Source organism: Balaenoptera physalus (genome assembly GCF_965194825.1).
Source record: "Balaenoptera physalus genome assembly, chromosome: 13".
NCBI lineage: Eukaryota > Metazoa > Chordata > Mammalia > Artiodactyla > Balaenopteridae > Balaenoptera > Balaenoptera physalus.
The window spans coordinates 8377527-8394235 of NC_138892.1; the positions used below are offsets into that span (position 1 = coordinate 8377527).

Below are 16709 nucleotides of genomic sequence, written 5' to 3' on the forward strand. Positions count from 1 at the left end.
GCGCAGGCTTCTCATTGCAGTGGCCTCTCTTGCTGCGGAGCACAGGCTCTAGGCGCGCGGGCTTCAGTAGTTGTGGCTTGCAGGCTCAGTAGTTGTGGCGCATGGGCTTAGTTGCTCCGTGGCATGTGGGATCTTCCCAGACCAGGGCTTGAACCCGTGTCCCCTGCATTGGCAGGCAGATTCTTAACCACTGTGCCACCAGGGGAGTCCTGTCTTATTTGGTTTTATTTGTTGATGGAATAGTTGTTTTTGCATGTACATGTTGCTCAGTGTCACCACCCTAAATCACTTAGAGACAATCCTGGAATGGTCCTTGTACATGAGTCCCTATAAGCTTTTCTTAGGGAGTCACTGCTGCTAGCCCCAAGAAAGTATATGCTGCCTTCAAGGAGAAGCTCCTTTGGCTTCATTAAGGGCAAATAACCTGGATAGCTTTTGCCACCAAACTCCCTTGTCTCTTCAGAGGTGCTTTCTGGTGGTCTGTCTCCAAGTAGGAATCCTAAACACTTTCCCCGCTGAAGAAATATTACAATTGGTGGTTAGACTCCCAGATGAAACACACACACACACACACACACACATACACATATGTGTAAACTTATTTATCTATTAGTACATTAGTCATGTGGAAGACTTTCTGTAATTTAGATCTCTATTTAAACGTTTGTTTAGTGGAAAGAGTATGGGCCATGGAAGCCACTTAATGGTTGTGTGACCCTGAGCTAGTATCAACTTCTCTGGGCCTGTGCCCTTATCAGTAAAAGGGGGGATATATTTCTCTTGTAGGAATAATATCAAGATTAAGTGATGCAATGTAGGTGTAGCCCCACAGATGTTGGTACTATCGCTCCTCTTTCCATTCTGTTTTTCAAATAACTGAGTAAAATCTCTTTGAGCGTAACTTGGTTTGTTAGTGCCTTTATCAAGGTTGCTTAGTCACGTGCCTCAGGGCTTGACAATGGAATTTGTTTTTCTTTCTTTATTAACTACAAATGCTATTAGAAATTTATTCTTGGGACTTTCCTGGTGGTCCAGCGGTTAAGACTCCATGCTCCCAGTGCAGGGGGCCCCGGTTCCATCCCTGGTCAGGGAACTAGATCCCGCATGATGCAACTAAGAGCCTGCATGCTGCAACTGAAGATCCCGCATGCCGCAACTAAGACCCAGCGCAGCCAAGTAAATAAATAGATAAATTTTTTTTTAAGAAAGGAAATTTATTCTTGTTTAGAGTTCGGAATGAGAAAGCTTTTTTAAAAACAGAATTAAATGGGTTTGCTTTAGGCATCTTTCTGAGATCTAGCCAATTTGGACAGGAAAATTAGAATTGCTTTCATAGTAGAGTTCCCACCTGGGGCATAGTTGGCAATAAGAAAGGTTGTGCGATCACATTCCTCATCAGATGTTCAGTAAAGTTTATTGTTACCTGAAAAACTTGAGGAAGGTCCCTACTCCTTGCCTTTCAGTCAAGAAGCTGATTGTGGATTAGGAGATGAGTAAATGAAAATTAATCTGACTTTGGCAATTGGAGAATGAGAAAAATGCTTACCCCCAGGCATCTAGGCTTGTTTCAGCTTCCCAGAGAGCTCCTCAGAGGTCATCACCCATTGGTAGTAAGCATTAAAAACAAAACAAAACAAAAAAAACTGTAGGTGAAGCCTGGACTAAGTAGGGTAATTTAAAAGATTTTAGATTGGTAATGGAATGCAGACATGATTTTTACTGGCCACAATCAATTTTGGTTTTACTCATCTAAAATTCCTCTTGGTAAAAATTATTATTCTCTTTCAATCCATTCTCTCCAGAGTAGCAGGAATGATCTTAAAAACATAAACTGAATCATGTCACTTCTCTGCTTAAAACCCTCACCTCCAACCATTTCCCATGACACTTGGAATAAAATCCAGATTTCTTCCCATGACCTACATTGCACACATGCTTTATCTATGCTGACCTCACCACCTAGTCCCTCCCCCCTTCAGTCAGTTACATTATCATCCCTTGGTATGATGATAGTTGTTCAACTTTCCTTATCACCATGTTTACAAAGTAGATTCTTTCTACTCATAAAGTTCCTTCTTTGATTTCTTTGTAACTTGGAGAAGTTTGTAATTAGTTTTCTGCTTGATGGCTTGCTTACTTGCTTGTTTTTGTCCTTCTGTGCTCTGAGATTATAAACCACATGAGGGCAGGGACCATGTTTTATCTTTTTTTGTCTAGTACGTGCTGGCACGTGGTAGGTTTTTAATATATATTTGTTGAATGAATGACAGTTTGATAATTTCTGCGTTATAGGGAAATGGATACTTTAGTTCATAAAGGAAGGCATTTTCCTTTTGATCTGACAGTCTGTGAGATGATGAAGGTCAGCATGGGAAAAAAAGAAATGATTTGTTTCTCTGGGTTGAATCTTTCAGAATTAATTTAGATGGTGCCTGGGAACCTTTTCCCGATTGGCCAGAGTTGGATTAGATCTCCCTCTTGTTTGGTCTGTGACACTGTGTGCTTGCCTCTTTCATAAAACAGATTACTACTGGATTCTTTGAGGGAGAGAGAATTTAGTTTATCATTGTATCCTCAGAACTCAGGTTGGTGCCTGGAACCTGCTAGATGTGCTTGATAAGTATTTGTTCAGTGAGAAATAAGTGTTAAATTCGAGATACATATTAAAAAATGAACAGTTTTTATTCTGGTAGATTATGGAGCTCATTGGTTCCAAGAATCACTTTGTTCTTTGTTTTTCAGGTTCACCAGATCATGACATAAGTTAAAAAAAAAAAATCTTTATAATGGACTATTTCAAACACATGTAAAAGTAAAGAGACTAATAAAATCAACCACCACCATGGACCTGTCACCCAGTTTCAACAATTATCAGCACATGACCAATCTTGTTTAACCTTGCTCCCCTCTTCCGCCTTAGTATTTAAAAACAAATCCCAGACATTATATCATTTCATCTGTAAATACTTCAGAAGGGTATAATCAGTTTAAGAACTAGTTAACTTTTGGAAAAACCTGATAGAAAAATTCCATTTGCCTCCTTGAATCTAATTGTAGATGCCAGCTGGTGAAATTCCATGTGCTAAACCACTCCCAGGGCCTGACTCACTATTGAAAGCATATACTCAATTGTAATTGCTGAGATAGCAGCAGTTTGCTGGAATATGTTATCATGGTAAAGTATGTTTCTATTGGATATAGAGAGATTACCAATAAGTGAAAACTCGTAAGTCAGAGATAAGTTTTTTCCTTTAGACATGTGTAAAGACAGATGATACTTTTGACACTGTGCATTACAAGCCTTTGAGATTTCGTCTGGAAAATGAAGATGAAATATGGTTTGTGGATTAATAGAGTAATTTCCCATAGTACTTTGTGGCTGGATTCTTGAGAGTCACAATTGGTGGTACAATGAAAAGTAAGAGTGCTGGAAGACTCAGAACTAGAAAGACTCCTAAGCCTTGGGAGGTGGAGGGGTTAGAACTTGGGCCAGCAGAAAAGACACGTGGCTTGGAAGTGGTTATGGTTAGGTTTATTCTAGAAGTTAAAGTTGTAACTTAGATCTCTGTAAATAGCCTAGGTGAAATAAAATTTCCTTTAGGACAGGAAGAGAAGGCACTGTTTTCTTTCGGCAAATATTTTAAAGGATTAAGTACTACCTTTTAAAAATTTGGAGGTTGGCACTGAGTGAATGGTTGGACTTAGAACAGTGTTTTCCCGTGATCCAAGTTTTTTTGGTGGAAAAGAGATGAAGGGGGGATGTAAATGATCATAACTGCCTTTAACTACTTTTCTTTAACCAACCATGTAAGAGAACAAGACTGATTCTAAGAGGCTACAAGTCCCAGCCCTGCAAGGACCACAACCTTGCTTTCTCCTTAGCCTGAAGCACTAGATGAGTCTTCTATATGTTAGATTGGTAGGAGGTGGTGGACATGGTGATCGTAAGTTAATTCTTGGCAATTTATTTTGAAAATCTGCTCCTTTATTCTTGCCTTTGTTCTCCCATAACCCTTAGTTAATTCCTCTAGTAAAGTACTTAGCATACAATGCCTTGAATAGGAATTTTGTCATAATCATCTGTGTATCCTTAGCACCTAGCACATGGTCACTTGGAAAATATTTGTTGACACATGATGATCCCTTTGCAGCCCTGAGATGATGTGATTTTGCGATTTCTCCCATGGCCTTGACTCAGAATGTGGGTGTGGTACTAGTTCTGTGTGGGCTCCTCTCTTTATTGTTCTCTCTAGATGCATTTGTTCTCAGGCTCTGGACTGTTCTCTTCTTTTGGGACCTTCCAGGGAACAGAAGGAGAGAAAAATTTGTGTTTAGAACAAGAGGAGTATGTGAGACTGCAGATGATCGTGTTAGGATCACTGGAATCCTCCAGCTGCCATCAGATGAAGAACTCAGTGTTGGCTGAAGAATTCAGATGCCAGGAGCTCATTGTATTTTATTATTTTATTATTGTTACTATTTTCTTATTTCTCCTCACTTACTGTGATTTGACCCCCTACCTATACCTGTAGGGTGGAATGAATTTTAGTTCTGATTTTCAAGCTTTAAAGGATACAGTCAGTCATTGGGAATTAAACAGCATCAAACTATGAGAATTTTTTTTTGTGTATATTGTAACTGCTAAAATTAATTTGTTATAAAATGGTAGCATCTAGGCCAAACTAACCTATAGTTTATCATCTGTTACAAGATAGTAAAATGGAAATGCTTTTAAAAACCATTATTTCATCAATCTGACCCTGTTTACCTGTTGGAAATGTTGGAAGGCCAACTATCTCAAACAACATACACAAAACTAAAAGTACACTATTCATTTTCTTCTCTAAACTTAATTTTTTCCACCCACAGCTTTCCCTGTTTTATTTGACGACAATCCTACTCTTTTAGTTGCTCTGATCAAAACTTTGGACTCTCATTTTTCTCTCATACCCCACATCCAGTCTGCCATGAAAACTTACTGGGCCCACCCTCAAAATATATCCAAAATCAGCCACGTCTCACCTTCTCTGCTGCTACCGCTGTGGTCCAAGCCACTGTCCTCTCTTGCCCGGATTATTGTAGTGCCTCCTAACTGACCTCCCAGCTTCTACCCTTTCCTTTGTTTTCAACACAGCAGCCTGAACCATTCATATGCCTAAGTCAGGTCATGTCACTCCTCTGTTCAAAAGCAGTGGCTCCAAGCCAAGGAATGTAGGCAGCCTCTAGAAACTGGAAAAGGCAAGGAAACATTCTCCCCAAGAGTTCCAGAAAACAATTCATCCCTACCACCACCTTGATTTTAGCCCATTGAGACCTGTGCCGGACTTCTGCCCTTCAGAACTGTAAGATAACAAATTTTTGTTTCTTTTAAGCCACTTAAAAAAAAAAAAAGAAAAGCAGTGGCTCCCCTGCATTGGCCCCCCACCCCGTTCCACTCCGAGTAGAGAATCCTGTAAGGCCTTATATTATCTGGTCTTGTAGTAACCTCTCTGACCTTACTTAACTATATCCCCCTTGCTCCCTCTGCTGCAGCCACACTACTTTTCTTGCCGTTCCTTGAACATGACAGTCCTGCTTCTGTCTTAGGGCCTTTGCATTGTCTGTTTCCTCTTTCTGGAATGCTCTTCCTCTAGATATCTGCATGGCTGAATCTCTCATGACTGTCGAATCTTTGCTTCTGTCGCTTTCTCAATGAGGCCTATTCTGATCATCTTATTTAAAAATTGCAAGTCCTCTTCCCCCAACACTTCTTATTCCCTTTTTTCTGATCTACTTTTTCTTTTTCTTCCCTAAAGCATTCATTACATTTTAAGATCTTTGTAGTTTACTTATTATATTTATTATTTTATTATCTGTCTCTCCGTATTAGAATATAAGCTCCACAAGAGCAAGGATCTATGTCTTTCTAGATCACTGATGTGTCTTTTGCAACTACAGTGCCTGGCACATAGTAGGCCATTACTAAATAAATGAATAATCACTGATAGATAAACGAATTGTGAGCTATTGAACTGTTTCTTTTACTTAAATCCATGCTTTTGCAGCACCTAGAGTTGATACCAACAAAGCAGTTTATATGTTTGAATATACCACCAATAACAACTCTTCATGGTTATTCTGAAAGATAGGTGGTATTATCCATCTATTATTTTTTAGCGTCTCTGAGCCTCAGAGAAGCTAAGCAACTTATCCCTAGATCATATGGCTAATAAAGGTAGGAGCTGACATACAAATCCAGATCTGACTCCAAAGCCTACATTCTCTGCTGCCATATTATATCTTCTTAAACCATTCATTCAACAAATATTTATCAAGTGCCTACCATGTTCTAGGCACTGTTGACAAATAGCAATTTATTGTGGGATACTAACAAAAGTATTTGATATTTTGTCATTTTTGTTGTGTTCTTCTTGAGCACTGAGAAGTTTAATGTATTTATTTTATTTATCTGCAAGCTCTGCTTAAATGCAGGTAGAAATAAGCATGAAAATGCCTATGGTAAAACTGGTTATCCAGAGATCAACTTTCTGTCATTTTCAAGCATCCAAAAGAGTTCTTAACGCAAAACCAAGAAAAAGAAAAGCAAGTGCCTTAGATAGTCAAGAAACAACTTTTGAGCATTGTTGACGATTCTTGAGAAGACTTGAAGTGCCAAAAGTGCTGTGAGTAGTCACTTCTTCCAGAAATTGAAGGAGTGTGTTGATTAAACTGGCAGTGTCTGGTTATAAATAGATCAACATTTTTTGAGAAGAAAGCCAAAAAGCATAGATGAAAGGATATTAAGACATGCAGAGAAGGCAGAGTGGAGTATGGTGGTAGTCATAGTGTGCAAGATTTGAAGTGAGTAGTGCACTGAATGAGTGGTAGACACTTGAGAACCATGATGAAGAGCCAGATGATAAGACACTTGTTGTGGGGTGGAGATGGACCAGTGCCATAGGAACACCTTCAAATGCAAAATGTTTTGAAGCCATAGACATAAGAATCCTCTCCTTTGAATGCAAAGGAAAACCACAATGAGATACCATTTCACATCCATTAGGATGGCTATTACCAAAAAACTGCAAGGAGGAGAAACTGGAACCCTGTGTATCACTGGTGTAAAATGGTGCAGCCAGCCACTGTGGAAAACAGTTTTGTGGTTCCTCAAAAAGTTAAACACAGGGGGCCCTCCCTGGTGGCGCAGTGGTTAGGAATCCACCTGCCAGTGCAGGGGACATGGATTCAATCCCTGGTCTGGGAAGATCCCACATGCCACACAGCAACTAAGCCCGTATGCCACAACTACTGAGCTTGCACTCTAGAGCCTGCATGCCACAACTACTGAAGCCCGTGTGCCTAGAGCCCATGCTCCGCAACAAGAGAAGCCATCGCAGTGAGAAACCTGTGCACTGCAAAGAAGAGTAGCCCCCGCTCACCGCAACTAGAGAAAGCCCGTGTGCAGCAATGAAGACCCAATGCAGCCAAAAATAAATAAATAAATTTATTTTTTAAAAAAAGTTAAACACAGAACTTCCATAGGTACAGCAATTCTACTTCTAAGCAAATATCCAAAATAATTGAAAGAAGGGACCTAAACAGATACTTGTATACCAACGTTCACGGCAGCATTATTCATAATAGTTAAAAGATGGAAACAACCCAAATGTCCCTCCACTGATGAGTGGATAAACAAAATGTGTTATGTACATACGATAGGATATTATTCTGCCTTAAAAAAGAAGGAAATTCTGAAACAATCTACAACATGGGAACCTTGAAGACATTATGCTAAGTGAAAGAAGCCAGGCGCAAAAGGACAAAAATTGTATGATTCCACTCATATGAAGTACCTTGAATAGGTAAATTCATAAAGACAGAAAGTAGAATAGCGTTACTGGGGGCTAGAGGGAGGGGAAATGGGGAGTTACTGTCTAATGAGTACAGAGTTCCTGTTTGGGATGATGAAAAAGTTTTGGAGGTGGATAGTGGTGATGGTTCCACAACATTGTGAATATATTTAATGCCACTGAATTTTACAGTTAAAAATGGTTAAAATGGTAAATCTTATGTATATTTTACCACACATATACACAAAAGAACCCTCTCCTCATGTGCATGCACATGAGTGGGAGTGTGTACGGGGAGGGCACAAATGTGCCATGCCGCACTGAAGGCTGGTCCCTCCCGCTCAGACACTCCTTTTCAGTGATGGTGGAGATGTGCTCTCTCCGGTAGTGTGATAACCAGCCAAGTCATTCAGCTGCAGCCACATTTGTAAGCACAAGAGAGCGATTCAGTCATTAAGAAAATGTTAACTTACAAGAAACTTGAAATCCTTTCTGGAAAGAAGTACTAGGGGACTGGGTGGGAAAGAGACCTACTTTTCACTATATGCTCATTGCACTGTTAGGTTTTTTTAAACCATAGGTACGTATTACCTATTTTGAAAAATTAAAATAATTTATTATGGGAAAAAAGCAAGGAATAATAAAAACTATTGATTTTATTCTGTTTAAGAAAATAGGAATGTACATGTTTATTTAAGACTTGCTGCGGAGGTGTCTGAGTCAGCTTTGAGGTCTAAACATAATTAGAACACTGATAGACGGACTCCTTTGTGAATCCACTCGTAATAGGGGCTTTGCTGCGGTTTACTCTCCACCAATACCACCTTACAGTGTTAGGAGAGTCACATAAGAGAACAGATGTTCAAACACCTGGATTTTGCTTTGCAGTTTCAAAAAGTGATAGCTATATCTGCCCATCCGGAGTTACATCTGAGTCTTAATACACAGTGAAATAGGAGATGCTTCCATTGCTTGTTATGGGGTGACGGCAGGGGAAGGTGAAACTGGGAGCTTTGATAGAGTTGGAAACTCTTCTTATGAGTGGAGGGTTTGAGATTTTAGTTTTTTATTTGTAAAGTATTGTCTGTGTTCTAGTGCCTTACCAAGCATATGTTAGGTTGAATGCTGAATGCTGCAGCTGGGTTGACCAGCCGGGTCTTACTTATGCCCTCCCTCCCTCCCTCCCTCTATAATATATATGTATATATAGTACCTATGGTATTGCTTCCTTTTTCCACTTGTCACCTTAATTAATTGTTATATTAACTGTAATTTTTGTATCCAAGTTAAATGGATAGTAGGAAAGGAAGGGCTTTTGGTGCATGTGAAAGGCAGCAGGTTTCTAGTCTCTTCTAGAGGAGGTTATAGACACATTCTGGGAACGCAGCGGTCTTTCTCGACTCCCCTTTTGAGACTCTAGTAACTCCAGCCAGTACCGGCACTTCGAGGGGGCTGCATGGACCGACATTTCTGACTCCCTTACTTGTTCCAGGAGGCCCACTCCACTTAATACTCTATCTTTGGAAGTGGAAGAAAGAGCAAATAGAGGAATCAGGCAAAATGAGGTTAAGATATTTTTTTTAGGTGTTCAGTTTGAGGAGGTATGTAACCATACCTTGTAGAGGCTGATTGCTTAAAAACCACAGTTCACTTATTTAATTGGGAATTGTTTTTCTCCTCCTTTTTTGATATCAGAGTCAAACCTTTATATTGATTTTTCTTTCCTCTTTCCTCCTTTTCCTTTTTTTCTCCTTCCATTTTATTTTTTTGTTACTTTTATTTTTTGCATCTTTTCCCTGCAAATTAAAATGAGACAGTAGAATTCGTTCAGAAGAAATATTTGTTTGAAAGAAGACCCTGAATTCTATGAAATTGCTTTTTAAATATTTTCTAATTTCTCTTGTGATTTTTTTTCATTTATTTATTTATTTGTTTGCATCAGGTCTTAGTTGTGGCAGGTGGGCTCCTTAGTTGCAGCAGGCAGGCTCCTTAGTTGTGGCACATGGGCTCCTTAGTTGCGGCAGGTGGGCTCCTTAGTTGCGGCAGGCAGGCTCGTTAGTTGTGGCTTGCAAACTCTTAGTTGCAGCATACATGTGGGATCTAGTTCCCTGACCAGGGATCGGACCCGGGCCCCCTGCATTGGGAGCTCGGAGTGTTAACCACTGTGCCTCCAGGGAAGTCCCGAAATTGCTTTTTGTGTGTGTGTGTGTGAAGTTTATATTTTAGAAGGTAAGGATAATGTCATCTTAGATTGTAAAAATTATTCCCATACCCTTAGGGATGTAAGAAAAACCTTTTAAAGCTAAACCTCTAGCAAAGATTCTACAGGTCATTGAGCCAAAAGCATTGAAAATAACTGCTGTAGTCTTCTACTGCCTAAGTTTTTAAGGGTCAGCATTTCCAAATCTTCAGGGCACACATCTAATTTTTAAATTCTTCTCAGGGAATGAATGTAGTTATTTAAACTTTTCTTCTGTTGTAATTTCCAAAACATTTTCTGTCTTAATAAAACAGTGTGTTTAGTAGTATGTAGTAGAATAAATAAATTGGACTAGTAATCAGATTCTGGTCCCAGTCTTCCTGTTATCAAGTCATTGAACCCCTTCTGCTCTGGTTCCCCAACTGAAATTGAAGGGACTGGATGTGTGAGCTTCTGAGGTTTATTTATAAAAATTTAGTCATTCCGGGTTTTATTAGAATTTTTCTAAAGCTGATAAAGTAAAAGATTAAAAAAACTTTGCTTATAATACTGTTCATATAAAAAATATAATTTATTTCAATATAAAGTAAGTTAGACTTCGATTCTGAAGGGGCTTAGTCAGTGGATGACTAAAACAACCTTTTTATGAGATGGTCTCATGTAGAAATCAGTTTCAAAATACATTCTCTGACACCTTGGAACTAAAACCCCAGGATCTCATTTTAGGTGAGATTAATAATTGTAAGAAATCTGTCATTAGCTTGTATCTTATTTCTATTCAGATATTTAAAAATAGTAACTCATCATTATTTAGTTGACTTTTTCTGTTATGGCTTTCATTGAAATACTGTTGCTTTAGTCATTCTCCCTAAGTTCCTTTTCCTGAGAATAAAGGATTGAGCTCATACCTTTGCATAACGATCTAGAGAGTATTTTAAGCTTGGCATGTTCAAACCTGGCAGACTCGATTAATATTGGACAAACTAGCACATTAGAACACTTTTTTAAGTTCCAAGCCACAAATTGTTCTTTCAATGAACACGGGCATGTATAAATTAATACTTAAGCCTTGAATAGCATAGACATTCAAAAGGCCGGTTGCTGTGGGTGACTGATTTTCAGCGAGGCTCCTGCTTGCCCTGCACATTTCTTCCTCTGCTTTAAGCAGTGCCAAGAGCAGAGTCAAGAGAAGGTCTGGTCCTTCGGTGCTCTGCTACCTTTTGTTTTCGGCAAAGAAAATGGCTGCTGTTTTACTTTTTAACTCTTACCATATGGAAAGTTTCTATAAATAAACCTTGGATTTATGATTGGACTTCTAAATTTGTAACCTCTACCGCCCGTGACTAAAGCCAGTCTAAATACCTATTTAAACATACATACTGCCTACAAAGTTGTGGCATCCGTTCACTGAGAAAGGTCACCAGCCATAATATCTAAATAATCAATTCAGTTAATTTCTCCTGTGTCCATTGACATGGATGAGGACCTCATTTTGTCATCAAGCGGTAGTGTTTGGTGAATCCACTTTGACTTTTTTGTGCATGACTTGTTGGTATAATTATGTAGCAGACATATTCATGAAGGTGTAAAAGTGCATTAGATTTTTGACAGACTGAATTGTTTAAGTGTACTAAATGAGCTCACTTTTTAGAAGAATCCTATCGTTATTCATTTTGTAAATTTGAGTTAGTTGGGCCTTCAGTCAACAAGTGCATATGATGGGCACCTGTTACATGCCAGACACTGTGCTAGGTCTTGGGGGATATAGAGTTGTAGAAAAGATGTTACCTGTTCAGACAAGTAAGAGAAAAAAAAAGGAAACCTGGGGACAGTAGAATGTTTTATCATTGTAATGGAAAAATGGACAAATGCCATGTAGGTGTGGCAGAGAGGCCAGTAGATTAACTCTGGAGAATTGGAAGTTACAGAAAAATGTTTCAATTGAATCTTAAACAATATTATTTACAATAATGGCTATATCTTATTGAGTGCCTACTGTATACTAGGACTAGTTTAATGTTACCCACCAGGGAAAAGGTGGGGAAAACATTCAAGGCAGTAGGAGAAACAAAGGAGCTATCAAAGATTGTGTATCCTAGAAGGAAGAAGTCTGGTATAGCTAACGGGGATGGGGAGGGAGGTCAGCGGCCAAGGCAAAGGCTAGTCAGACTGGATGGGATCAGATTGTGAAGGACCTCAGATAGAGTCTGTCTGTCCCCACCACCATGTTTTTGTTCTCGTTTCCTTTCCTGAAGAACCTTTCTCCTCTCTTTGCCAATTTTTTTTTTTTAAAGGTCCAGCTTTAAGGCACCTCTTCTGTAAAGCTTTCCTTTCCTTTTCCCAAAGGTTATTCATTTTTTCACTGAATGATTGCACAAAGAGAGTGTACCTCATAATAGGGCATTCCATTTCTTGAACCATTTCTTGGATTTAGTCTGATCTCCCCAACTAGTTTCTCAACTCCTAAAGGGCAGAGAATAAATCATGTTTAGCATCTACTATAGTGCTCAGCCCACCATGGGGACTTAAATGTATAATGAGTGGATGAATATGGAACATATATAGATATCAACCATTGAGACAGCCCAGCCACAGTGGTTGAGATGGCCTACATTTATTTAAGAGGCATTTCTTAACACAAGAGCAATTTTCAGAGGTATAGGCCAGTTGTCATTTGGATGTAAAATGAGTTAATAAGAGTATCTCATAGGGTTGTTGTGAGGATTAAATTAGTTAGTACATTTAAGCACTTAGAACAGTGCCTAGCATATAATAAGTATTCAATCAGTGTTACCTGTTATTTAACTCCACATATCTGGGCCTTTTTGCCAGTGACACTCAGCTACTGTTGTGGGCGTGGAGAGGACAGAAAGCAGATAAGAAACAGCTTCTTACCATTGAAACCAAATATGCTGTAGGAACTGGAAGAACTGCTTATATTGCATGAACTTTTATTTTTCTGTTTGTGTTTTAGTGATCGAAAGGTATGGTTGGCATGGAATTGAATTTCATCTGTCTGTGGGAATTGTAAACAAGGTAGGTCCCAGGTTTATTTATTCTTTCCTGCCTCCTTTTCTAAGGTGTTTGTTAGTATTTTCGGTTCCACTGAACTAGAATTGATCAGATTTGATTATTGTTTATGGAAACACTCAGCATGGCCCTATGATGATCTGTCACCGTGGTTTATTTAGTGTTGTAGACTACATCTAGTGTCTTGTCTGAGGGTATTGAATGCCAAGAAACAGCACAACCGATTTAAAATTTTGGTGGTCATAGAACAGAACCATGAATTCACACACATGCACACACACACCATGACCCACTCCTTAGAGGGCAGAAGTTCTTGTATTGGAGCCATTATGTAAACCAGCTTGTAGTGGGAGGTGACAGGCTAGCTAATTCTTCTGGTCACTAAAATTCAGTAGCTTATGTGAATGGTAGACTAGATGCAATCGAAGGGCTTATCTTGATAGTAACCAGACCATCACTGACAGCTATAAATTTTGTTACTGATGACAGAATCTGTCCATCTGTAACCACTAGAGTTTGTTTTGACACAGCATGCTTGTGTTCCTATCTTAAGCTCCGGAGTCTGAACAAAAGTACACCAGATATGACTTTGGCTCATATATCTGTCTTGTATCAGATGCCCACAAAAAAGGGCTATAGACGGCAGCTTCACACAGCTCTGCAAACCTATTTTTGGCAGAACATTTCCTGTCAAAGTAGGGACTAGTGCTGTTTCATGTAGTTTTAGTTCCCCATAATCTTAGGTGTGTGGAGACCCCATTGCTCATTGGTGCAGGAAACTTGGATCATTTGGAGAGTGAAATTGGTAGCCAAAAAAACCAATGGCAGTACTCCCCAAATCCTCCAACCAAGAATCCTGTGAACTTGAGCATGGGGTTCTCTGGGTTGATGACAATCTTTGGACTCTTGCTGCACCTGCACTTAGAATAGAATAGCTTCTTGAGACTGGCTTCCAGTCACAAAGAACAGGAACTGCTAATATATTGCTACGGGGAAAAACAGTTGAGCCACTTCCAGTAGCAGAAGGAACATGGTCCTTGGAACTGACACTGCTGCCTAGGAAGGGAGGTAGAGAGAGTAAAGTTTAACTTTTGCAAATGGTCCTTGGAACTGACACTGCTGCCTAGGAAGGGAGGTAGAGAGAGTAAAGTTTAACTTTTGCAAATCAGTGCCTTCATCATCAGATCTGGTGGCCTGAATTTTCAGAGTCTGATCTAGGTGTTCAGTGAGGAAATTATCTTTTTTCTATTTTCCTGCTATATATTGGGGTATAATGAGCAGGAACTGTTTTATGGAAATACACTAAGAATTAATGGAAAGGAAAGAAAGGAACTAACATTTATTGAATGCCTAGTAAAGGTTTGGCATGGTACCATAAACTGTAAAGTTCATTGATATTACAATTTTTCAAGTCTAGATGGATAATATCGTGAATATCACTATCTTGAACTATTTTGACTTTTATTATAGCCACTTAGAGGAGATAGAAATATATATTAATATATGCTATTTCATTTGTGTCTGCTAGAACATTCTTTTATGGAGGAAGAAAGAAAATACCTACATGACTTCTGAGTTTTTTTGTTTTTATTTTCTGGGCTTGCTACTGATTCAGCCAGAGTCAGAGAGGAGACTAGCAGGTCTGAAATTAGAGACACCTGTGCTGTTTTGGAAGCTGAGACTCTTGATCCAGGGTTCGCTGAAGTTGGTGCAGGGGAGGTCAGAGTAGCTTAATATTTTCATAGCTCGAAGCAAATGTGAATTGTGGTTGTTTATAGGTGCATTTTTTCTTGATCTTTGTTTGTAGTTACAAATGGGGTAAATAAAATACAGTACTGCTGTTTTGGGAAACTTCTGCAAAAGTCCCTGAACCAATGCAAATTAATCTTCTTCAAAAATACCAAAAAATTCCCCATGTGTATATTTTGACTGACTGAGGGAATTGACTGTTGCCATCAGACTTGTAAAGAAATTAACATACATTTTTTTTTTTTTTTTTTAAATGTGTAGGATATGTTTCTAAAGGATTTATAACCTGGAGTGTTTCTTTGTTTTGTTTTTAATTTTTTTAACTTTTTGGGTCTATTTTTTTTTTTTTTTTTTTAATTTATGGCTGTGTTGGGTCTTCGCTCCCGTGCGAGGGCCTTCTCCAGCCGTGGCAAGCGGGGGCCACCCTTCATCGCAGTGCGCAGGCCTCTCACCATCGCGGCCCCTCTCGTTGCAGAGCACAGGCTCCAGACGCACAGGGCTCAGTAGTTGTGGCTCACGGGCCCAGTTGCTCCGCGGCATGTGGGATCCTCCCAGACCGGGGCCCGAACCCGTGTCCCCCGCATTGGCAGGCAGACTCTCAACCACTGCGCCACCAGGGAAGCCCAACATACATTTTTAAAAACAATTATATATTTGATTTTCTGCTTTTAAATTTCTTAAAATTCTTCTCATAGGAGGTACCATCTCTGTATCTCAGGCACATGCAATAATGTGAGATCAGAATAAATTGTTACTCTCTTCTAGGGGATAGGAAATTAAGTCAAAGTGTTCCTTCTCCTTATTCCACATTTAAGGGTTCCAAATCCATTGTCTTTCTACCCTTAAGATAGTAAGATTTTGTGGTCCTAGCCAGGTTTTATAGAGAGTTACCCAGAGACACAATACTGTCCTTTATTGGGCTGAAATGAAAACATTAATATTTCTTAACCTATGAAAAATATCCTTTTTATTTTCTTGTCTGTCGAATGAATTACTGTACTTTTCCTCTTGGCTACTTCCTTTCTTTAGTCAGAGGAACTCTAATAATATAATTTTCCCTCCTTGCTTTAGCGAACAAATACCACTTAAAAAAAGAAAACAGCTTTATTGAGGCATAATTCATATACTGCAAAATTTGCCTTTTTGAGGTGTATGACTCAGTGATTTTTATCAGATTTGTAGAGTTGTGTAATCATTATCACATGGCAGTGTTACTTTTCCAGGACCCCAAAAAGATCTCTTGTAAACACCATTTTTTAACTTCCTCTAAAGTCATCCACAAATTCTGTTGTTGTGCATCAAATTTAATCTCCTTCCTATAAAGTTTCCCAGCATTCTATCGCATGTCTTCTTCCCCCTTTTATTTTGTTTTTATTTTTAGAATTTTTTTGACATCTTTATTGGAGTATAATTGCTTTACAATGGTGTGTTAGTCCCCCTTTTATTTTTATATTAGTTTCTCATTGTACATCAAGCATATCATCCTTTTGTCATTTTAAGTCCATTCTCTCACCTCTTTTAAAAAAGTGTAATCTTTTTTAAAAAGAAGGGCTTTAACTTTTATTCAGAGTTATTCCCCTCCCCTCCCCACAAAAGCCTTAGGTCTCTCAGTAAAAGCTCTTGCATTATTCTTGGTTTCCTGTTTACTTCACTTGTTATTTATTTATTTTTAAAGGAAATCATGTATCTGGTTATTTCTCATTGTATATATAGATTAGGTATTTGCCTCTTTGTAGAATTCTGCTTGGTACAGGAGTGTTCAGATGCTTAGTAGATAAAATAAGGTAAATGAATATTCTGGTACTCCTGAGCTTTTAAAAATTTTATCAGCGTATTGGTTATCTGCAGTTGACCCTTGAACAACATGGGTTTGAACTGCATGGCTTCACTTATACGCAGAT

The 16709-nt window shown here is 38.9% G+C and overlaps 1 protein-coding gene and 1 long non-coding RNA gene across 4 annotated transcripts in view; both read left to right on the forward strand.

Moving 5' to 3' along the window:
- The window catches only part of MRTFA (myocardin related transcription factor A), a 201982-nt gene that overhangs the window by 19648 nt on the left and 165625 nt on the right, over positions 1–16709 (forward strand). Inside the window, exons 2-3 of one of the 3 annotated variants that reach the window (XM_082420586.1) lie at positions 1003–1176; positions 13004–13065. The exons of 1 other annotated variant lie outside the window; for it this stretch is intronic. In XM_082420586.1, coding sequence (XP_082276712.1) covers position 1176; positions 13004–13065 — 63 coding nt within the window. In that variant the 5' untranslated portion in view covers positions 1003–1175. Of the gene's footprint in view, positions 1–1002; positions 1177–13003; positions 13066–16709 lie in introns of those variants that run through there. One more of the 3 variants, XM_082420583.1, reaches the window with a different exon arrangement.
- LOC309641090 lies at positions 13073–15046 on the forward strand. The gene is made up of 2 exons (XR_014252520.1): positions 13073–13295; positions 13367–15046. It is a non-coding gene; the product is annotated as an uncharacterized lncRNA (long non-coding RNA).